This window comes from Salvelinus fontinalis, chromosome 2 (genome assembly GCF_029448725.1).
Source record: "Salvelinus fontinalis isolate EN_2023a chromosome 2, ASM2944872v1, whole genome shotgun sequence".
Classification (NCBI taxonomy): domain Eukaryota; kingdom Metazoa; phylum Chordata; class Actinopteri; order Salmoniformes; family Salmonidae; genus Salvelinus; species Salvelinus fontinalis.
In genome coordinates this window covers 23,890,316-23,913,231 of record NC_074666.1, presented here as the reverse complement: position 1 = coordinate 23,913,231, position 22,916 = coordinate 23,890,316, and the positions used below count along the sequence as shown (strand labels likewise).

At 41.1% G+C, this 22,916-nt stretch overlaps 3 protein-coding genes across 13 annotated transcripts in view; all 3 read right to left on the bottom strand.

The window, feature by feature from the left end:
- Nucleotides 1–220: 220 nt before the first annotated feature.
- Nucleotides 221–2,666, bottom strand: LOC129868664 (E3 ubiquitin-protein ligase NEURL3-like). The gene is made up of 4 exons (XM_055942843.1): nt 2,645–2,666; nt 906–1,414; nt 621–795; nt 221–372 (listed from the first exon to the last, which is right to left on the bottom strand). Exons 1-4 carry the CDS (start codon nt 2,664–2,666, stop codon nt 221–223), a joined length of 858 nt encoding a protein of 285 aa, XP_055798818.1.
- Nucleotides 2,667–7,567: 4,901 nt separating this feature from the next.
- Nucleotides 7,568–18,756, bottom strand: LOC129815016 (glycerol-3-phosphate acyltransferase 4-like). 4 transcript variants are annotated; one of them, XM_055868278.1, is made up of 13 exons: nt 18,560–18,756; nt 17,177–17,642; nt 13,885–13,954; nt 13,480–13,774; nt 13,184–13,258; nt 12,986–13,075; nt 11,311–11,404; nt 11,017–11,132; nt 10,383–10,438; nt 10,137–10,222; nt 9,919–10,047; nt 9,649–9,728; nt 7,568–9,492 (listed from the first exon to the last, which is right to left on the bottom strand). In XM_055868278.1, the coding sequence occupies exons 2-13, from the start codon at nt 17,339–17,341 to the stop codon at nt 9,240–9,242; spliced, it is 1,509 nt and encodes a 502-aa protein (XP_055724253.1). In that variant the 5' UTR covers nt 17,342–17,642; nt 18,560–18,756; the 3' UTR covers nt 7,568–9,239. The 4 variants fall into 4 exon arrangements, with proteins under 4 accessions (XP_055724253.1, XP_055724244.1, XP_055724263.1 ...); XM_055868269.1 differs by having other exon boundaries at nt 18,599–18,756; XM_055868288.1 differs by lacking the exon at nt 18,560–18,756 and adding an exon at nt 18,195–18,427.
- Nucleotides 18,757–20,069: 1,313 nt separating this feature from the next.
- LOC129815030 (calcium-binding protein 1) overlaps nt 20,070–22,916 on the bottom strand; it is a 34,153-nt gene continuing 31,306 nt past the window's right edge. For all 8 annotated transcript variants that reach the window (XM_055868311.1, XM_055868321.1, XM_055868349.1 and 5 more), the window contains one exon: nt 20,070–21,577. In XM_055868311.1, coding sequence (XP_055724286.1) covers nt 21,552–21,577 — 26 coding nt within the window. In that variant the 3' untranslated portion in view covers nt 20,070–21,551. The remainder of the gene's footprint in view (nt 21,578–22,916) is intronic.

Here is a 22,916-nt window from a genome sequence, read left to right as displayed (position 1 = left end):
CTAGCCATATATGGCTAACTTAAGGTCAGGTCAAACAGTGCAGCCAGAATAACAACAAAGTAACTGCATTTGCATTTGTCTAAGGTGTTTTCTAGTGACATTTATTTGGCAGATCCATAACAATGAACTAATGATGTGCGATTCACCTGGTATAGAAAATGTGCTTTCAATTTTTGTCAGTCAACTTTCTATCCACCTATCCTTGCTATCTGAGCTGTCGCTATCTGATTGACAGGCGACACAGCGGGCAGATTCCGAACTCGGCGGTGACGCGCACTGCGCAGCAATGGCACAGGCAGCGGTGCCCGCAGGATAGGACCACAGAAGCTCTCAAGGATAGACACACAGCGCAATCTTCAACCAAGTCCCGCTCTACAGTGTAGGATAGATAAACAGCAACAACAAAAAACATTATGATCACCAAGCCAAGACAGAAGTTGCAAAGAGACCTACATGGTAAATAGACAACAGTACCTTTTAAAGAACATGATCAACAGAAATTCATATTATTCTAAAATTTGAAATTAAACTGTGTTGTAACCATATAAATTATTGCTTGTATTGCTTTTACAATCCCCAGCCTGAATGACTAGACTTTAATAATGCAGTTGGTTACTAACCTGCAGAGGAGTCCATCTGTGTGGTAATGATAGGGTCAGTGGGGAGGTTGTTGCCCTGAGAGGTGCAACAGGGATGACCCTTGTTCACACACATGCAGCTGTCCTCATAAGACACAGAGGAAGGAGGAGGGACAGGGCAGGACCTCCGCGTATTGCATCTTTTTTTTTTTTGATCCTGAGGAATGGACGAATAATATAAAGAACAGATCAGTTAAGTAGTATTTTGATATAATCTGGAACAAAATAGATTTTTACATTTGATTAAACAAGAAATTTACCAAATGCCTCACCCAATAAGAGCACAGCTCTGGTCTGCCCGTAGACATCTATAATAGCCCAGAGGGGGCTTCTCACATCCACCCCCTTCAGGAGCAGGTACCTCACACGATTTGGCCCCTCGTACACCAGCACCCCTTTAGGGGTCACCCAGAAGCGGAGCTTTGCCCCTGGCATGTTGAGGCTGGAGGGCACGGGGGATGCCCAGTACCGGTCGGTGGTGGTGAGGTCAGGGATGGCCATGGCAGGGGGGAAGAGTGGCCCACAGGGGGAGGAGGGTATGGAGGTGAATCCCACCCGCAAAGCTCCATTCCAGTGCTGGTCACAAAGCTCCACCCGCAGATGTATCTTCTCCTGGACTCTGACTGGACGACTGCTGAAGGTCAGACCATTCTGGAAGGTCTCCCTGTTCCTCTCCACACGCCTACTTCCCAGACTCAGACACACCTGGGTCCCCAATACCCCTTTATGGAAGGACAGGGGCCCCAGACAGTGACGCCCATGTGTTGGACAAAATTCTGAAGAGAGGGAGGAAGATTATTTTTAATGGTGTTCTAATGGCAAGTCTACTTTCCTTCAGAAAACTTTAATGGTCTTGACTACACTTAAGCCACAATGTCCTTGAGTTTATGGTTTTATAGCAAAGATCTCACTGATCCTTTAGTTTCATTTTCTCTTGCTAAAGTCGAAATGTCATATTAATTATTAACGTATTTGGTAAAAGGTGTAAATTGGTCATCAAAAATTAAGGACCATAGCACTCTTCACATAGTTCATTAAAATTGCTTTATTTGTATGGCATGTTTAATGGAAACAAAGATTACAAATGCAGACGCGTTTCGGCTGCATGGCCTTAGTCAGGGAGTACAAAGATCCTCTTTTGGACAGCATTTTCCAATCAACCCTGATTTGAGGGGGGGAGTAGTTACAGAAATCAGAGGACAACACCTAGTAAGCAATGCTATACATATCAAAAGTTAAATATACTGAACAAGACTATAAACGCAACATGTAAAATGTTGGTCCCATGTTTCATGAGCTGAAATAAAAGATCCCAGAAATGTTCCACGCGCACAAAAAGCTTGTTTCTCTAAAATGTTGTGCACAAATGTGTTTACATCCCTGTTAGTGAGCATTTCTCCTTTGCCAAGATAATCCATCCACCTGACAGGTGATGCATATCAAAAGCTGATTAAACAGCACGATCAGTACACAGGTGCACCTTGTGCTGGGAACAATAAAAGGCCACTCTAAAATGTGCAGTTTTGTCACAACACACAATGCCACAGATGTCTCAAGTGTTGAGGAAGTGTGCAATTGGCATGCTGACTGCATGAATGTCCACCAGAGCTGTTTGAGAATTTTATGATAATTTTTCTACCATAAGTAATCCCTTACATGCTACTCCCCAACCATGCTTGTTATTAATAGATTACCATTTCATTTTAGAATAGCAATTTTTGCAATGTTTTTACCAATAATGTGTATGCACCCTAGACGACAGACAGGGGGCTTTTGAAGCCACCGAGCAATTTAGTACTCCATTGTAAAAATAAAAAAAATGGGAAGCTATAAAAATGTATTTAATAATGTCTACACACGTTTTTGACAAATATATCCTATTATAGACACCTTAATGCTTATGTTTAAATAAAATTATATTTAATTTCTGTACATGTGTTATATCTGTCTACACATCTGTTGTTGAACACATCAGAATGTGAATAATATTAATATGTTATTCTTACCAATGCTCTTACTGTTCCCCATTCTCTTCAGGTTTGCCTGTCTTGAAGTGTGCTTATTATCTATGGAGTCTACAGACTGGACTGATACAGTAGCAGGGCAGCAGTGACGTTGGCTTGTGTTAGTGTGACAGGTGTATAGTTTTGTTTTGAGACAGAACAACCTCTTCAGTTTAAGGTTGGGGGAGTGGTATGAAAACACAGCCTCACCTACCCACTCTTCTCCGCTCAGCAAAATTACTTGGCAAAATGTATGCTGTTACTGTTTTATATTATTTATGCAATAATGAAGAGGAGTTGTATCATGGATTGATGTTTATGAATACCACAACAATTGTATTTTCTTTTACAATTCTTGACATCATTTTTTCATTCACTAGTTTTATCTTAATGCATAAATGATTTAGATAAAATGGGGCGATACAGAATGTAAATGGAGCTGTGAATGGCCATTATTGTTACGGCTGTCTAATGCCTCCTCCTCGGACGAGGAGAGGCGAGAAGGATCGGACCAATACGCGGAGTGGTTAGTGTCCATAATTTATTAGCATCGAACTGAACACTATATGAAGCAAGATAACAAAATAGAAAATCAAACCGACAAACAGTCCCGTGTGGCACAACGACTACACGGAAGACAAACACCCACAAAACACACGTGAAACCCAGGCTGCCTAAGTATGATTCTCAATCAGGGACAACGATTGACAGCTGTCTCTGATTGAGAATCATACCCGGCCGAACACAAACATCCCAACATAGAAAATGAAACATAGACAAACCCACCCAACTCACGCCCTGACCAACTAAATAAATACAAGAAAAAGGAAAACAGGTCAGGAACGTGACAATTATGATGTGTTTACTGTGTTCTGTTCTCTGACCTGAGACCGAAGCAATACAGACAGAAAAGTTAAACACACCAGACCAACCTTCAGTGGCTATCAAATCTTGAACCCTGAGACAACCGTTCAACAGAATAAGTACCTGTTTTCAGATGAAAGAGCCGAGCTTGCTCCCACACTGAACATGACACAAAGCCAGGTGAAGGTATTGTACTGTAGATGGCATCAACACTTACAGAGTCATTCATGAATGATAATCAAACATCCACTGGGCACAGAAGTAATTTCAATGTCTAGTTTTGATTTACATTTAACGTGAATTCAAAGTGAAAAAATGATAGTTTCACCATGTCATTGGAAATTGTTTAAAATTTGAATAAAAAAAGTTGATGACTTTTTGCAAATCCAATCAGTTTCCACGTTGATTCAACAATCCTTACATATATTTTTAGGTTGAAATTACCTTGAAACAACGTTGATTCAACCTTTCAGTTTCGAATTCACTCAGCATGACTGTCTAACAAAAGCAACAGTGTCAATAGATAGATCCATAAAACATCAGCTGGCTTTAGTGATATAAAAGCATAAGTACTTCAGTTCAAGTAAATCTGTTTGCTGCATGGCCTAACATCATTTAGTCTGTCACACTTACACTAATTTTAACCCGCAGAAATAGTTTCAGAGCCGGTTTGTTGCATGGCCCCTTGAGAAACTGTAGAAAAAAACAAAAACAAGAGGAGGAGGTTACTGGCTATACTGGCTGGGTGTTGGGACGTGCAGGCTGGCTGAGTGGTCTGGCCAATCTACTGGTCACTCTGTATACAAAACAAAGGGTCTTTGTGGTGGGTAGATGGGTTTGGCAACTCAGATGGCTCAGGCCAGCCATTTTTTTCCAGTGTCATATGGATGCATTGGGATATGCGTCTGCATGGACATGTGTCTAGGTGGGTTGGCATGTGTATGCTTGTCCGTGCGAATGGTCACTCCCTACCCTAACCATGCTCAGTTCGCCACTGAGTATGTTGTTGACGAAACGTGTTTCACTAGCCTGAGTTATAATACTCTACACCGTCATTAATTTTCCACATCGTGAGTTGTATAAAAATTCCAATTAATTGTGTGATTGGTGTAGACTTACCTTCCCTGTGGGCTTCCGATGTGAGATCAAATCCGAAGGTACCTGCACCTTCATCCTCTGTTCTGTCTCCCTCTTTGGTTGCTTCTACCTCAGGTTCAGATCCTCAGAGCTGCCACCCTCATCAGACTGTGAGGCTGTCCGAGACTCTGGCCCATTCATCATCCACGATGGATACTACGGCTGGCTCGGGTCCATCGGCCCCACGCCCTTCGGCCCTCGAGGTGTTTGCAAACCACTCAAGGCGTAAGAATGGTAAGGACCTCCTCAGCCATTGTACCAGTCCGGTACCTCGCACCAGGCCTACTGTGCGCCTCAGCAGGTCAGAGTCGGCCGTCTGCCCAACGCCGCCTGTACTGCCTGTCTGCCCAGCGCCGTCTGAGGCATCCGTCTGCCCAGCGCCATCTGAGCCATCCGTCTGCCCAGCGCCATCTGAGCCATCTGGGTAGGGTGCCAAAGGGTGCCTCCTACTGGCCCTCCAACACTACTTCCAGCAGCATCTGGTCTCCCATCCAGGGACTGACCAGAACCAACCCTGCTTAGTTTCAAAAGCAAGCCGGCAGTGGTATGCAGGGTGGTATGCTACTATATTATAGCTGGGGCTAACCTGGCTCCAATCTCATTCTTAGCAAGGTTGGTGTGAAACTGGTATAACATGTGTTCTCTCTCTCTTCCATGTGAAAAGTTATTAACATGCTGTATGGTGATCTGTGCCTCTCTGGCTGATAAGCTTTCAGCAGCTATCATGTTTCTGCTCCTCCAGAGGATGGTGAAACTAATGAGCTGCTAACTCCCGCTGTAGATACGGACGATGAGTAATGATTGACGCTTGTTTTCTTTTAACAAGTTGAGGGTAAGGTCATCTAAACCCTTAACCTGTTTACATTATGTGGAACACTGACATGATGAGCTAGCACCAACCTTTAGAAGGTCTTAGCAGAATTGTTCAACAATTTGACTAAGTTGATGTCCCAGGGACAGTTAGTGAAAAACAGGTCAATCTAACCCAATTGTGGTGAGAGATATGGAAACAATAGTTAACATTGAAAGATGTATTCACCTCAATGTGTGTGTATTTTTGATACTCACTCCCATTAATAGAAATATAACCTTTATTATGATTAAAGTATTACCATACTAATTGGATATTACAACTCAGAATGGTATGAAATTATGAAGTGACTGTTTTTTTTTGTGTGTTGACTTCCTTTACTTTAATAGGAGTATATAATATTTTGATATAGAAGCTAAAATCTAAATGCTTACATTAAAATGTAATGATTATTATCACACAAGTGATAAGAGGATGGAATGTAATAGAAATGTTCATGTTTGTGCTTTTTTTATAACTAATTTCTGTGTTCTATTCATGTGCTCTTCTATAAACCAATAAACCAATTCTGTGTTCACTATCAGTATCTGAAATTTGGCAGTACACCCAGACCTTGTTTTGAGAAAGAAAGATATTTCAGTTTCAAGGTCTCAGCTTAGAGAGAAGGCTGGTGAAGAATTGGTCTGTCACATGAATGAAACAAAGCGGTAATGATGAATTAATTACGTAAATTATGCAACTATAACTTGTTTGTGTATAGCCGTATATAAGACAACTGCTGGGACTGCCCCAGCAGAGCTCCTGATTGACATGTGTACTATGGTACATTGAGTTGGTTGGAACCTCTCCAGCGCGTTGACAAATAACAGATTATTCATATTAAGATTGACTTCGAGTGTCCCTGTGTAAAAATTTCCAAAACGTGTTTTTATGTTTTTTGTTAAATGATTGCTCAGTCCACATGCCCACACACACTATATATGTAATGCACAGTCTGCAAAAATGTTTTACTTGGTTCTTCCATGATAGACAGAACAGATAAGGTTAACATTGATTCTATGTGCACAGGCTCCACAGTGGGGGAAAAAAGCATATGGTTCTCAAACACTTAGAGATTTTCTGCAGATGTGGTTTTCTTGCAAGAGTTACATTTAAAAAAAAGGAAAAATGTAACATTTAAAGAGGAGCTGGGTTGGAGAGGCCTATGCTGTCACATACTGCAGTAACAGCAGAGGTGTAGGCATCCTGATAAATAAGAATACAAAATGTTCCCTTATATCCCAGCACATTGACCAAGAAGACCATTTTCTAATGATGAATTGTACCTTACATGGTGAAAAATACACATTGATTTCATTATATATCCCACCAGGGGCAAATCTGGTGTTTTTAGAATTCAAGCTATTGAACAAAATATAAATGCAACAATTTCAATGATTTTACAGTTCATATAAAGTAAATCAATCAATTGAAATTCATTCATTACACCCTAATCTATGGATTTCACATGACTGAGTAGGGGTGCCCATGGGTGGACCTGGGAGGGCATAGGCCTACACACTGGGGAGCCAGGCCCAGCCAATCAGAAATATATTTTTTCCACAAAAGGGCTTTATTACAGACAGAAATACTCCTGTTTCATTAGCTGTCCGGGTGGCTGGTCTCAGACGATCCCACAGGTGAAGAAGCTTGATGTGGAGGTCCTGGGCTGGCATGGTTACGCGTGGTCTGCGGTTGTGCGGCCGGTTGGATGTACTGACAATTTCTATAAAACGGCATTGGAGGCGGCTTATGGTACAGAAATTAATATTAAATTATCTTTCAACAGTTCTAGTTGACATTCCTGCAGTGAGCATGCCAATTGTACCCTCCCTCAAAACTTGAGACATCTGCGGCATTGTGTTGTGTGACAAAACTGCATATTTTAGAGTGGACTTTTATTGTCCCCAGCACAAGGTGCACCTGTGTAATGATCATGCTGTTTAATCAGCTTCTTGATAATCCATCCACCTGACAGGTGTGGCATATCTTGACAAAGGAGAACTGCTCACTAACAGGGATGTAAACAAATGCGTGCACAACATTTTTGAGAAATAAGCTTTTTGTGCATATGGTAATTTTCTGTGATCTTTTATTTCAGCTCATGAAACATAGGATCAACACTTTAAATGTTGCATTTATATTTTTGTTCAGTGTATTTTGATACAATTATTAGTGGGGCTAATATTTTTGCCTAATTTCACACACACTGAATTCATGACAATATTGTTAACTTTTAGAAATACATTTTACCATTAATTGTACAACAAAGTTTATTTTGATAACAAGGTAACAGTCTTCCGTGTCATGTTCTCTATTGTCTCGGACTGTGACACATATTGACCTATTATCTGCATATATTTGGTCTGCTGTGGCTTTGTAACCTTTGTAACCCATTTGAAATTGTAATTGTGCACCAATATTGAAAAGCCTGTTATATTAAAGTGCCATGTAACATTAGCAAGTCTTTAGTCACATAAAAAAATCTGTTAAAGTGTCAAAAATCTGCATTTTGACATGTCCCTTGTGTTTTCCAGACTTCTAGTAGGATTTTAACCCACTTAACGCAAACATTTCTCCATCATTGTAAAGCCCTAGTTATTTTATTTCTTTGACAAAGTCATTTCTGAAGATTACTATTTACATCACGCGATAAGTGAATAACTTACATTTGTCCCTCATTTTAGGGGCCACCCTGTTAAATTAACGGAACTCTAATTTAAACTATTCCTTTTATAAAATATGTCAAATCATAATGTAAAAGCTTTTTGGTCATTTTCTGGTGTTGTGTGGTGGAAAACTGAATGTGTCCCATATATAGATAGGGTAGAAATGTTTTTAAAAATTATAATAATTGGGATGAAGCTTGCATTCAATTGCCCATCCCTTTTGCACACAAGTTATGGCTGATTTAAGATGAAAACTTCAACCCTGTTAAGTCAACCCTGTTACTTTAAAAGTTCCAATGCATTTTTATCTCAATATCAAATTATTTATGGGTAACAAGAACCTTACTGTGATTATTTTTTACAATTTTAATTGAAAACTAACAAGAATAGCTTCTTAGCAAAGGGCAATTTCTCAAGCAAGAATTTTGCTAGGATTGTCTGGGAGTAGTCTGAGTGGGGAGGGGAAAAGTGAAAAATGTGTTGTTATTGGCAGGAGGTTTGGCACCCTCTTTCTTATTGGTCTATTAATTTACTGTATGGCGATGTCACCATGGAAGGCCAAAACAGGCTGAAATTATGTTATTAAGTGAACATGTGCTCTTTATGATACATTGTTTTCATCAAGTTTTGGGGGACCTAATTGCACTACCCAAATATACTGGTCAAAATAGCATAAATAAAGAAAATATTTAAAATAAATATTTAAATACAGTATTAAAACAGTTAACATTCATAAAATGACTGTGCATAGTGCAGCACAAACTCAAAAGTATGTGACTTACAGCCTGTAGAAAATGATAGTGTTTCAGTTGCACTACATGGTCTCTGAGTAGTTCATTGTTATTGAAATGTTCTCTGAGTAGTTCATTGTTATTGAAATGTTCTCTGAGTAGTTCATTGTTATTGAAATGTTCTCTGAGCAGTTCATTGTTATTGAAATGTTCTCTGAGTAGTTAATTGTTATTGAAATTACTTTAAGGCTTCCAATCCAATAAATCCTCTGGTCTAGTGCCTCACCAAGACAGTGAGTGGGGCTCCGCTGACACTTAATAACCTGGTAGGAATGGAACCCCCACCCTCATTGATCCTTCATTGGTGTCTCTGAGCCTCTCTCCTCCTCTTCTTCTTGTAGTCTCAGAGAGCAGTCTTCCAGTGGTCTGGGTGTGTAATCTTCAAGTGGTCTGTCTTCATTTTGGTCCCCCTCTTCTTCATCTTCCTGTGGTCTGTCTTCACCTTGGTCCTCCTGGTCTCCAACCAGCACCTTGCTGTACAGCTTCTGCTGCTCCTCTTTGAATGTATTTTTCACCTTCCCTCGTTTCAGCCCTCCATCCCTTAGAGCAGACAGATAAACACAGGGAAGAGCAGTTTTGTACAACCCTCAACACATGTACACTTGCAAGAATGTACACACCATGATAAACACACAGCTAGGAATCGTGCTAGACAGAATGTGTGTGTGTGTGAGATGCGTATTCACTGAAACTCACCAGAGCAGGTCCACCAGTCCTCCCTGCGTGGCGATGGCTGCTTTTACTCTGTTGGCAAACTGCACCGCATCCTCTCCCTCCTACACAGACAACAACAGAGATGGCTCAGTCAGACAGTTAACATGGAGTCTCCATACCAGGATGGAGTTTTTGACTTATCACTGTCAGGATTATTTAGGTCTAGACCTTAGGGGATTCCCTTGTTTATAACTGCATTATACAAATCAATAATAACAACGTTACTGGGCTAAACCAAAACAAAGGCCACACCTCTCTGCTCATAGGTGGAAGGTACCAGACACTGCAGACGATGGCCCAACTGCTCATCATCCTCAGCAGGTAGTTGACCATCCCAAACTTACTGCTGTTCCAGAACGCATCGCCAAACCTAGGGTCATACTGTCACAGGGAGAGGTCAAAGGGAGCGGGTTAGGTGGTTGAGAGAGAATAATAGATAAAACGGCAGTAGAGAGAGAGGGAGAGACTACCTTAATGGCCACAGGGTAGAAAGTACAGCCTATCTCAAAGCTGCCCTTTTTGAACATCATCACTGAGGTATTGTTGATACAGGTGCCTGAGTGAGAAACACATTGTCACGCCGCAGCATTACACACTCACACAGATCCGACATAGGGTGAATTTTTATCATCATTACAGCCTTCATTAGTTGCCATATCTCATTTCTATTTGAGCAGCACTCGATCCATCAGAAAAGGGTCCGTTTTCATACTAACCCTCTGGGAAGATGAGGATGGGGTGTTTAGTTTTGTCTGCTACATGATTGCTAAGCCTGGAAAAAGAAAATACAGAACAGTGTACATTTACATTTACATTTAAGTCATTTAGCAGACGCTCTTATCCAGAGTGACTTACAAATTGGACAGTTCATACATATTCATCATGGTCCCCCCGTGGGAATTGAACCCTGGTCCCCCCGTGGGAAGTGAACCCACAACCCTGGCGTTGCAAGCGCCATGCTCTACCAACTGAGCCACACGGGAGCCACACGAGTGTAAATAACATGTTAATAACTAGGGATGGGAAAATTACCATATTACCGTATAACCGACGGTTATGGATGAAGACCGTCACGAAAATAAAATAACCATAGAACGAAGAGCTGACTGAATGATCACAATTAAGAAGCATATTTCTATAGCAGCACATGCAGTCCAGAGTGAAGGAGAGGAGAAAATGTGCAACAAAACCCACATCCAAAATTCCATGACCGTCACAGCGCTACTAATAATATAACTGTTTTCACCACATTATAAGAATGCATTCGCTGCTTTTTAATGCCTTCGCCAAGCCTGACAATGAGAAATGGAAGGAAAGTATGGTTTCTGCAACATGCAGCTGCAGTATTACCTTTCGGCCACAAGGTGGCGGTCTTTGACTTCAGATCTCTCAAACCAGATGTGGGGGCTGGATTTCACCATGGCTCTCTGGACTACCCCGATCAAACCACCATGAATCTGGCCAACCTGAGAGAGGAAGTGATGACTGAGTGGGAATCTTAAACTAAACATCTTGGCAAAGAATGGGTTATACATATCTGTCTCCCAAGCTCCCCACATATTCCGCACTAGCACACACACACACACACAGCTTTAAACAGACAGCCAATGCTTACTGTTACACACTAGGATTTACATACAGTACCATAGAATAGCAGCCATCATTGGCCAGGATGATGACGTCAATGGGAGTTGTGTGATTCGCCACACAGATGCCTCCATTCTTTGGTTTGTTCTCACTGTTGGCAGAGCAAAGAAACGACTGAATGAGACATTAACAAAACCGCCTTTCTCATAAAACTACCAACAACAAGTGTGTGCCACCCTAATTGACATACAGTGCCTAAAGAAAGTATTCATACCCCTTGACTTATTCCAAATGTTGTATTACAGCCTGAATTCCAACTGAATAAAAAAATAAAAAAATGATCACACCCATCTACCCACAATACCCCATAATGACAAAGTGAAAACATGAAAACAGACATTTTTGCAAATTTATTGAAAATGAAATACATTTTCACAACTGTTTGCTTTGACACTCCAAATGTAGCTCAGGTGCAGACAATTTCCTTTGATCATCCTTGAGATGTCTCTACAACTTGATTTGGGGCAGCAAGTAGCCTAGTGGTTAGAGCGTTGGGCCAGTAACCAAACGGTTTCTGGATCGAATCCCCGAGCTGACAAGGTAAAAATCTGTCGTTCTGCCCCTGAACAAGGCAGTTAACCAACTGTTACCCGGTAGGCCGTCATTGTAAATAAGAATTTGTTCTTAACTGACTTGCCTAGTTAAATGTTAAATTAAAAAAAAACATAAAAAAAAAAACATTGGTGGCCAATTCAATTGTTTGAACATGATTTAGAAAGAAACACACCTGTCTATATAAGGTCCCACAGTTGACAGTGCATGTCAGAGCAGAAAAATATACCATGAAGTTCAAAGAACTGTCTGTAGATCTCTGAGATAGAATTGTGATGAGGCATATATCTGGGGAAGGGTATAAAGCAATTTCTAGAATGTTGAACGTTTCCAAGAGCAGTGGTCATTGGAAAATTGAAAAACATATGGAATTACCCAGACTGCCAAGAGCTGGCCGTCCGACCAAACTGAGCAACCGGGCAAGAAGGACCTTGGTCAGGGAAGTGAGCAATCTGTTGTTGCTAATGTTAGCAATAAACCTGCTTCAAAGTGCAAAAGACCTTAGACTGGGGTGAAGATTTACTTTCCAACAAGACAATGACCCCAAGCATACAGCCAAGGTAATACTGGGATGGCTTTAGAACAAGAATGTGAAAGTCCTTGAGTGACGCAGCTAAAGCCCAGACCTGAATCACATTGAAAATCTATGGAATGATTTGAAGATTGCTGTTCACTGCCACTCCCCATCTAACTTAACAGAGCTTGAGAAAATCTGCAAGGAAGAATGGGAGAAAATCCCCAAATCCAGATGTGCAAAGCTGATACAGACATACCCAAGACAACTCAAAGCTGTAATAGCCACCAAAGGTGCTTCTACAAAGTACTGACTGGGGTGTAAATACTTATGTAAATTATTTATTATTTATTTCATGTTCAATACATTTGCTAACATTTCTAAAAATGTTTTGAATTCAGGCTGTAACACAAAATATGGAATAAGTCAAGGGGTATGAATACTTTCTGAAGGCACTGTAAGACTGGCTTTGAGCTCAGTACAAGATAGGGTGGTGAGTCACTAAATGGGCAGAAAGCTGTGAAAAAATACAGTAGGTTTGTGTCTCTGTTGTCTGAGCTGATGTTGTGAATACTAGCCAGTGAGTATTTGGTTGGTCTACAGTACCTGTTGTGGTAGGTGATGATGGCAGTGAGGGATCGGACACAGATGCGATAAGACATCAGATGAATCTTCTCACTGAGGTACGTCCTTAACCTGAGGAGATCAACACACTGACAATAAGGCTTCCATCAACACAGAATCTTCTTGTAGATAAGATACTGTAAGTTTGTGGTAATTCTGAGGGTGTTGGTGGAAACGTACCAGCCGCTTGGTATGAAGCCCACTATGGTAGTCAAGACCACAAGCAGACCAATACCAGAGGCTGCCAGAGTAACCCTGTAGAACACAAAACAAAACAGTCCACCACATATCAATTTTGTTTACAACAAAAGTTGTGATGTGCAAAAACCACAAAAAAATGGTATTTCATGCTAAATAAACACAATTCTCATAAATCTAATTTGTAGACATCTTGATGTCCACAACAGCTCCTTGTTGGCCTAACTAGCAAAGACGTTTCCTGCCTTAGATGCTGACCCTGACTCTTGACCTCTGACCTGAGTGGCAGCAGGAAGCCATAGCGGATGAAGAGACCCAGTCCCCAGAGCACGCTGAGTCGCAGGCTGATGTGGCGAGCGTTGAAGTTGCTGCGGGTCAGCAGGTTCCAGGACTCCAGCTCCTGAGCAGAAAAGCGCTTGGTCACCTCGTCATCCACGATGCTCTCCACCCCCCGCCGGCAGAAATACATGATGTCCGCCATCTCAAACTCAGGCTCAGAGCTCAGAGTGGTGCCGCTGGCACGGAGCTCCTGGATCTCCTGCTCCAGAGAGGACAGCTCTTTAGCTATGATACCTGAGACAGAGAGGGAGGGAGGGAGAGGGATGGAAAGAGAGACAGAGTTAATGCAACAACAGAGACATTGCCATTCCCATAAGTGAGAGATGTACATTGAAAGGTCGTACCATTACTATAGGGTTTATAAAGATGTTGATTCTTCTCCTTTGCACCTCTCTCCATCCGCACAGTAGCCCACTAAATAGAGGGGGGTATCATACATTAGTTGTACATTAACTTTAAGCCATGAATTCTATCCCAAAGGTATTTGTAAGGCATATTCTATAACTTATGACATTTATATTCATAATTCTTATAATTTGATGAGGAGCAATCATTTCTCTGTGCCAAGATATCATCATTCATAAACCTGAAGGTGCATCACAGATAGTCTTGGGGACCAGACTGTATCTCATAAATGATTATGTTAGCCTGGCCTAGCAAGACTACATCACATGGTACAACTGACAAGGAGTCAAGAGCTGAGTAAGCAGATCCACAGAGAATTGGAACACAATAACTATCTTAGACAGGCCCATAAGCATGAAACAGGCAGTCTGGAGTATTTGGGGGGCATGTGGTTTCCCCTGAGGGAGAGACTGAAAACAGCCCACAGCACTGTATGACCGCAAAAGATGTTCACTGTGTCTTTTATGGGTCAGCAATTAGCAATCAATATAATAACAGTAGCTATGCTTCAAGTTGGCCAACTCAACTATTTGTGGCTCCCTTAATGTAAACAGTGCCACCTGCAAAGACCACGTCACTGCATGTTATATACATAACCACAGAACACATATTACAGAGCAGTGTACCTCTCCATTTTATTGTATATTAGGAGGTATGGACCCGGAAGGACCCGAACCAACCCAATCATTTTTAAAATTTGTATTTATTTTATAGTTTACCTTTAACTAGGCAAGTCAGTTAAGAACAAATTCTTATTGACAATGACAGCCTAGGAACAGTGGGTTAACTGCCTTGTTCAGGGACAGAATGACAGATTTTTTACTTGTCAGCTCTGGGATTCGATCTAGCAACTTTTCGGCCCAACACTCTAACCACTAGGCTACCTGCCACCCCATAAAAAAAGGAGGATCTGAACGGACCCGAGGACAATCAGACCCGAACCAGAAGTGGTCAGGTCTATTCGGGTCTATCAGCTATGGTTACATAGAATTTGGACCTGCTCGGGTCCCGGGTCGGGTATTCAGGTTCGGGTGGACCAGTGAAGACTACTGTATATCCCTTCCTAAAACATTTCCTCCACATTTCCTGTGGCTGTCCCACACCTAGGCCTAATTCACTCATGATTTCCTTGAAAAGGTCTCAATAAGGTCTCTGCATATAAATACTTAGGGGTATGGTTAGATGATAGGCTTTCTTTTAAAAAACATGTTACTGAATTGGGAAAAAAGCTCAAATTCAAGATAGGATTCCTTTACAGAAACAGGGCTTGTCTGTCCTCTGTAAATAGGAAGAAAAAAAATTGTGCAGGCTACTTTTATGTCCGTTTTAGATTATGGTGATATTATCTATATGCATGCATCGGCAAACACATTAAAACCACTGGATGCTATTTACCATTGTGCACTCAGGTTTATCACGGGTGATAGTTACAGAACTCATCACTGTATCCTATATCAACATGTGGGTTGGGTCTCTCTATCTGTGAGGCGAGAGCAACATGCTCTCTTGTTTATTTATAAAGCACTTCTTTTAAAACTACCTCCATATATATCATCATTAATTTCCACAAGATGTACTAATTTTAAAACCAGATCACAGATGTGGATTACATTAGAGACTCCTGCGGTCTCCACAGAGTTGGGTAGGACTGCCTTCAGTTCCTTTGCACCTTATTTATGGAACAAACTGCAGATCCAACTTAAGTTAGACACTCTGGTGTCCCTTGCCCATTTTAAAATGTTTATGGAGGATCAATATGATGTTGTCTGTGATTGTTTCTGTTGAATTGTGTATGTTTTGAAATGTTCTTGTCTGTATGTCTAAAACTGTACATGTCAACATGTTTACACAGGGCACAGCCGTAAAAGAGATCCAGGTCTCAGTCTGTTTTCCCTGTTAAAATAAAGATTAAAAAAAAAAAAAAACTCACTCCTTTGTTTGAATGTGTAGGAGATTATAATCATATTGATTTGAAATCCCTAGTAATTTGAAAGTGCAATGCTGCTAGGCTAATTCAGCACTTACAGCCAGAGGCACTGTGACATGCCCCTGACAGATGCAACAGGTTGATGTCAAATGTCATGTAGGGGAGAAGCAAAGACCACACACACACTGCCACCAGAGGACAAATTTGACAAATCCACTGAGGGTAGTGGTCTCTCGTGCTCACTTTAGTGAATGAAAAATACAATTATATGAATTGCTCCACAGAACAATGTCCATAATGCCATTTATTCTCAGTGAAGTTGACTGACCACATTAGAAGAAAAAAAAAGAGCCAAGCTGAGGTGACTACTCTCTCCACAAAGCAGATCAGACACAACCTGGGGTGGATTAAGGGCAGCTATTCTAAATTGAGCCTGGCCTTAGATGAACGCCCCTTACTGCTAAGCTAATTCCAAATATAGGGATAGTTCAAGTTCATACATTAAAACTGGAATACAATTACTTTGTATTGGAGTATTATGCAAGTCGCCTATCAAAGTTTTTCAAATATATCTCGAAGCAGGCATTCACTAAGGGCCCAATTCTGACTTAGGAATTGACGCCTTTTCTACACACTTCTCAGTAGTTGGTATTCAGACTTACCTTATTCAGCCGCGTAACACTCTCTTGCGCGCTCTGAATAAATTTCATTTAACTATTGAAAACCCTCCCATTTGCTGGCCAACAGATTTTCTCGTGGGGTTTTTATTCAGTAGGGTTTTCAGTACTTTTATCTTAAGCCATCCATTTAGTAGAATTTTGTCTACATACACACAATAATATGTCGAGAGAACGGGTTCTGAATATTAGGGATCAATTAAAGAAAGCCATCGAAATATATGCATATTCATCTCCGTTTCAGCACCAATTGGTAGATTTCAAAATACAAAGATTTTGTAGATTATTTAGGTTTAGGAAAGTATTTATGAATCATATAAAAAAACAGGTTTGGAGAGCCTTTACAAACAAAAGAAGGAAATTTCCACATTCAGTTCTTCAACCCATGGTAATGTTGGAAGATTAGTGTAGATAATTATAATAGGGAGAACAGTCTACAACAGTCAGCTATACCCTCGTCTACTGCCTGCACTAACCATGGCCGTGTCATCACACAGTTACAAGTGTTGCGCCGTGCGTCGGGTTCAGACTGTTACAGCTTGGTCTGTGCACCACTCCACCACTCCCTTATGCACGCTTAGGTAGAGTCGGAATCGGACCCATTGTGACAGTGTGAAGCGAACTCACCTCAAAGACCTTGAGAAGGCTCTTCATGTACAGTCTGCGGATCCCAATGGACACTCCAAGGACGGCCGGCACGACTATGACTAGCAGCGAGCTGAATCCCACAGTGAAGGATATGCCAAGGACCATACACAGCAGGTTATCAAATGGGAGGAGGAACCAGCCCATGTTGGCCACAAGTGAGGCCGGGGCTGTGGAGTGGTGAGGGGATATGGCAGGGAACACGGAGGACTGATAAAGGACTAAAGAGAAGTCCAGGACCAGGACTAAGGCTGCAGATTAGTCCTCTTGTCCCTTTATAGCCTCAGCTTCTGAAGCCTGCACTGAAACAAGGGCTTCATGGGCACATCGGGCCTGGGGAAGCTCGAGTCAATGTCTAGGAGAGCAGACTGATCTCATCATGAAGACTATAATAAAGGATCCAGCAATGTCAGAGCATCCAAAACTTCAGTCCTCAACTTGATCCATCCTTCAAAAGAAAAGGGAAAATGGTAAACCACCAGTCTTTGTATAGGTTGTTTTTTATGGTTCCTTTGCAAAAGGGATGAGACTGCCCTGGGAAAATACAGATATTGGTGTAGCTATCCTGTATAGTGAAGGCTGGTTAAATAGTTAGATGTGGAACACAACTGATGTTCAATTGCCATGTTAACTGAACAGTTAGCTAGCTCAGTGTTATAATGCTCTTACACAGAGTTATTAAACGTCAGTAGATACAATACATAACTAGTAAAGGTCCCATATGATGCTGTTATAAACAACACAGCAACAGCTGGTTAGCAGCTTACTAAATTGCTAGCTAAGTAGTGTTACCTAGCAACTATCAGGGTGGCTGATCTTTCCCATTTGGACAATAGATGCCGAACACACAGAACTAGTTCGAACTCAGAGAATGTATTGTTACAAAGCAGATTTACTTGTTAACGTTTAGATAGCTAACAATGTCTAAAAAATGTCTATCTAGCTAACATAACAATTTTGTAGCTAGCTAGCGAGCAAGTTAGCTAACTAAGCTGCTTACTAGCTCTCGAAAACCCTTCTCCGTATGTAGCTAACGTTAGGGTGTTCAGCCATTCTCATCTGTCAGAGCGTCTGAACGCTCCGAGAGCGAAACGCACTGAATTTACAAACAATCTGACAATGCTCTAAATTTACGAACGACCGAGAACACACTGACACACTGGAGGCAATTTACGAACGCAACCTCAGACGAGCGTGCTCTGAACCCGGAGTAGATAGCCAGAGTGAATTATGTACGCACCCTTAGTTAACTCCACTCCACGGGATCTAAACTAGAGTTACTAACTTGCTAGCTAGCAAATAATTGCAAAATGTGTCGTTTAGCAAACTGTAATGATGTCCAAACCCTATTGCGATTATACTCACAAAATATGCAAATTACTTCTTCAAAGTGTGTTTACTCACTTCTTTTTAACTTGGCGAGCTCCAACAAGGAAAACGTATATGAGAAACTAATCATCAATCATTAGCATGACTCCCTCCCTGTCTGCAATCATCGACCTCATACTGCGAGCTAATCCTCTCTGTTTAAACCTGAGTCTGGTCTGCAGGGGGGGGGCTCAATCTGGTTTTAATGTCTATGCTCAATGCAGAAGTTCCAGGAGTGGCCCTGCTCAACATTCCATCCTCTCTGGTTCCATATATTTTTGTTACATTATACCCTCTGTCACTAGTAGCATGGGCCAGTGGTTTGCAGGGGGTCCACGATTTTTTGTGTTTGATTTGTGGAAAATATTGTTGGTGATTTGTATATGTGATAAATAATATATTTTTTATTAGTATCGCTATCTACAACAGAATAACATCGTGGATACCATGCTATGTCTCTGCTTCCAGTATAAGGGAAGTTCTAGGTAGTTTTGCGAGCCAATGCTAACTAGTGTTAGTCAATGACTGGAAGTCTACGGGAACTACAGGAACAGCATACCAGCCGACTCTGGGGGAAGTAGATAAATGGCTTTATTGCCAAAATCTCGAACTATTCTTTTAATATGTAGCTAATTACAGTTTTTTTTCTGTATAGAAAATTCTTAGGCAGGTCTCTTAGTGTTCGTTTCGGGATGAAAAAGCCGTTTCAGTGTCAACTTAAACAACCAAAAACAGATAGAAAGCATGCATAAAAGAAATGGAACTATACATATTTTTTAATAATACCATATTTGAGAAGTAACAATCAAATAAAAGTTAGACAGTCTGGGAGAATCAAAAACCGGGCATTCAGGGCACATGCCCATTGGTTTTGTTATAATGTTTGACCAGAGGAACATAGCATTAGCTATGGAAAAATGCATAGAATTGCAGGAATTAAAACTGTAAAATTGTCTCTCAGCTCCATGCCAAACTGTGTAGAATGGCTCAAATTTGCTTAAAATCTGCAAACTGTTTTCTCCACCAACAAAAAATACCGTTACCTTTCTAGCTAATAGCAAAGAAGAGGTGAAGTGAGAGGGTTCATTTCGCCCCAAATCTGCCCGTTAAACAGATCAGCAAGTGAGGGATTTTTTAAGGGGGCGGGGGGGCAATGAGTGTCGAAATTAGTTAAGATAAAAATGAATTGCTATTTTGATATGTGAGGCTTATTTGATCTAATATACGTTTTGTAATGCTTAGGTTGTTACGAGTGTACAGATATAAGTGTGATGCACGTGACATCCTGGCAACTTTGAGAAAAAACACTTTATTGGAGTTGTCCCTGTTGAAATTTGAGTCGGTCTATGTATATTCATATTCTCTAAATATTTTGTAATCAGGGATATTATTTCTGATTTGAAAGGTTTTTGCAACTTCTAGGCCAATGGGTGTATATCCAGCTAGTTCAGGTCCTGTCTGACTGTTTTCTGCTCTGAATGCAGATAGAGGTCACACACACACACAGTGTTTTTGCAACAAAAATCTTTATTCTCATCTACTATGCTACAAATTGTTTTACTATTTGGCATGCATAGAATCACACAAGTAAGACACATGCAAAGTCACAAATAAGACTGCCTAAGGGAGACAAGAACAAAAAAACACAAGCACTCATAGATAAACACTCTCATCAGTACATAAATACACACTGATCTCTCACACGCACACACACACACACACTCTCACACAGGTTTCAGTGTTATGTTGATCACCACAATAATATACTGTGTGTATGTTTGTTTGTGGTGCACATTGTTTATTTGCATGGGGAGTGACTGTGTCTGGTTAAATCATAAGTGGAGCATGCATTCTTAGTATTCATGCAAAACAATGTGCAAAACTGTGTATTCGGTTGGCCCGAAGAAAACCAATTAATTATGATTGCTACCGCATTCCCCAGAGTATTCAGTTCCCAAGAAACAGATCTTCCATTTATCAAAGCAGGTACCCATCTATGTTCAAAACTCGTATAATGTAACTCGATATGTGTTGATAATGATCAAATCTAAAAAAGTGCATCCGTGGTAATACATGGCATGTAATTCAAGATAGAGCCAGTGTAACGGATGTGAAATGGCTAGCTAGTTAGCGGGTACGCGCTAGTAGCATTTCAATCAGTTACGTCACTTGCTTTGAGACTTAAGTAGTGTTGCCCCTTGCTCTGCAAGGCCCGCAGCTTTTGTGGAGCGATGGGTAACGACGCTTCGTGGGTGTCAGTTGTTGATGTGTGCAGAGGGTCCCTGGTTCGCGCCCGTGTCGGGGCGAGGGGACGACGTAAAGTTATACTGTTACACCAGCATATGCCATGGGTTTGACACTAACTGTACAGTAGCTTAAGACATATGCAATCTTACAGTAAAGGATAATTGAGGTGCACAAACACACATGAACGCACACACAAACAATACATATTTTGAGAGTTGGTACACTGATGTAATAATATTGCCATTAAAAAGTGTATCTTAGGAGTCCAAAGCCCCAGAGGGGAATATGCTGCTTTAGACTAGTTATAGGAGACGTTGGCATAAGTAAGAAAGTGTTAAAAATGTAAATGTGTCTTTACTTTGCTACAGCATTAACCAACCATGGCAATGAGTGTAAGTAGCTCAAACATCGCATTGCTCTTTAGACCCTGTAAACACCTAGATATGTTTTCTCTAATATCTGAAATGTACAATGTAAAACTGTGGGAGGCTGGCTGTTGTTCTGTTTTGCTGTTAGAGACAGCAGTAACAGCATCATCATGATCACTGATGTTGTTCCTTTAGCTTCTGTGCATGTCTTCAAATGTGGCAGTAGCAGAGCGGGGTTGATATGTCGTTTTCTCCTTCTGTAGTTCAGAAGTCTGAGGTAAGAGGTCTGTCATTAAGGGCTCTGGCGTCTCTGCCTCTCCTTCACTTCTTCCTCTCTTACCAGGAAAGGAACCAGTCGGTATCATGACCTACACTCAGCGAGACATCATGCGCACAAACTCTGAGGGAAATTCGTAAAAGAGAGAGATTAATAAAACCGAGAGACATTAATACAACAACAGAGAAAGAGTGTGAACATGATTCACATAAAGTTTAGGGGCTGATCCCCAACTGGCGAATTTGGCCCACAGGTGATTTTATTTGCCCCCCCCCCCCCCCCCCCCCCCCCATAAAAGACTGTAAAACACCAGCAGATCAGCTCCAATAGATTTTGATTTTGGAAATCTGTTCCAAAGTATTCCCATGCATAATAGAGAGATACTGTATATGTGAACGTAAACAAATGTAAGCAATGTTTGAAATGATCATGTTTTAGTCAAATGTTATATCTGTTTGGGCTTCTTGCGGTCAATTTGCAGTCTACAAATTATTTGTAATTATGTCCTAACGTGTAGGGAACGCATGGTACTGAAGGTCACAGTGCTTTTAAGAACTGTATGTGCTGCTATCAGCCAATAAAAATAAATACATTTTCATAGCAACGATTCTATTTCTAAATGAGCACTGTGGATTATAAATATGAATGTATTTAGAGCGTAAGACGTGTGGGCGAATCTAACGGTTGGAGAAAGCAGAGCGTACGGATGACTCTAGTAGGAATACCAGCACATTGCTATTTTTGTCCCACTGGCAATATGCTTCCCTTGTTCTCTTGGTAATCTGTGAGGTGACATAATCCTTTGGTGTGGAGATAATCTGACAGACAGCCTGACTCCCTTCATCCTCCCACCTCACTTAGCATGATGCTAGAGTATCAGCCTGCCTCAAACTGTATCTGTGGGGATTGGCACTGAGAGTGTGTATATGCATGTGCTTGGGTTTGAGTGTGTGTGACGGATTATTGTGACAGGATTATTGGCATAGCCATAGGAGGGTGCTGCAGCACCCACTGAAAAATCAGAATAAAAAATATATATATATTAGCGGCCCAATATATCCGTCTGCAACTACAGCGCTGGCAAAAAGATTTTTTTGATGTGTTTCCTACCATTCCCTTTTATCCATTCTAGCCATTACAGAGCCTGTCCTCCTATAGCTCCTCCAACAGCCTCCTCTGGACTGTATATATAAATGGACAAAGCCATCAATCATGTGTCACCATTCATTCCTATCTGAACACTCAATAGCGCATTGAAGCCAAATGAAGGTTTAGATGGCACGTCATGAAGACATAACATGTGCAGTTTGAGCTACTCCAGAAAGTTACGTTGCAGGCTAGCTAAGTGCTGCCCCATCTCATTGAGTAACTCAAGTTGAAGGCTGACCGGGTACTGCAGGCTGCCATTAGCAACTAAATTATCCTTATAACTTCTTCTGTGTGCAATTTTAAAATAATTGGT

What these genes read in the sequence shown, in the direction of transcription:
- LOC129815016 (XM_055868278.1), bottom strand. Translation starts at nt 17,341, where the DNA reads ATGGGCTGGTTCCTCCTCCCATTTGATAACCTGCTGTGTATGGTCCTT. An exon ending in GGCTTCATACCAAGCGGCTG is followed by an intron (nt 13,076 to 13,183) that starts GTACGTTTCCAC and finishes TGATCTCCTCAG; the next exon opens with GTTAAGGACGTACCTCAGTG. An exon ending in ATGATGGCTGCTATTCTATG is followed by an intron (nt 11,133 to 11,310) that starts GTACTGTATGTA and finishes TTCCTCTCTCAG; the next exon opens with GTTGGCCAGATTCATGGTGG.
- LOC129868664 (XM_055942843.1), bottom strand. Translation starts at nt 2,666, where the DNA reads ATGGGGAACAGTAAGAGCATTG. An exon ending in GGGGAACAGTAAGAGCATTG is followed by an intron (nt 1,415 to 2,644) that starts GTAAGAATAACA and finishes CCCTCTCTTCAG; the next exon opens with AATTTTGTCCAACACATGGG. An exon ending in ACAGATGGACTCCTCTGCAG is followed by an intron (nt 373 to 620) that starts GTTAGTAACCAA and finishes CCTACACTGTAG; the next exon opens with AGCGGGACTTGGTTGAAGAT.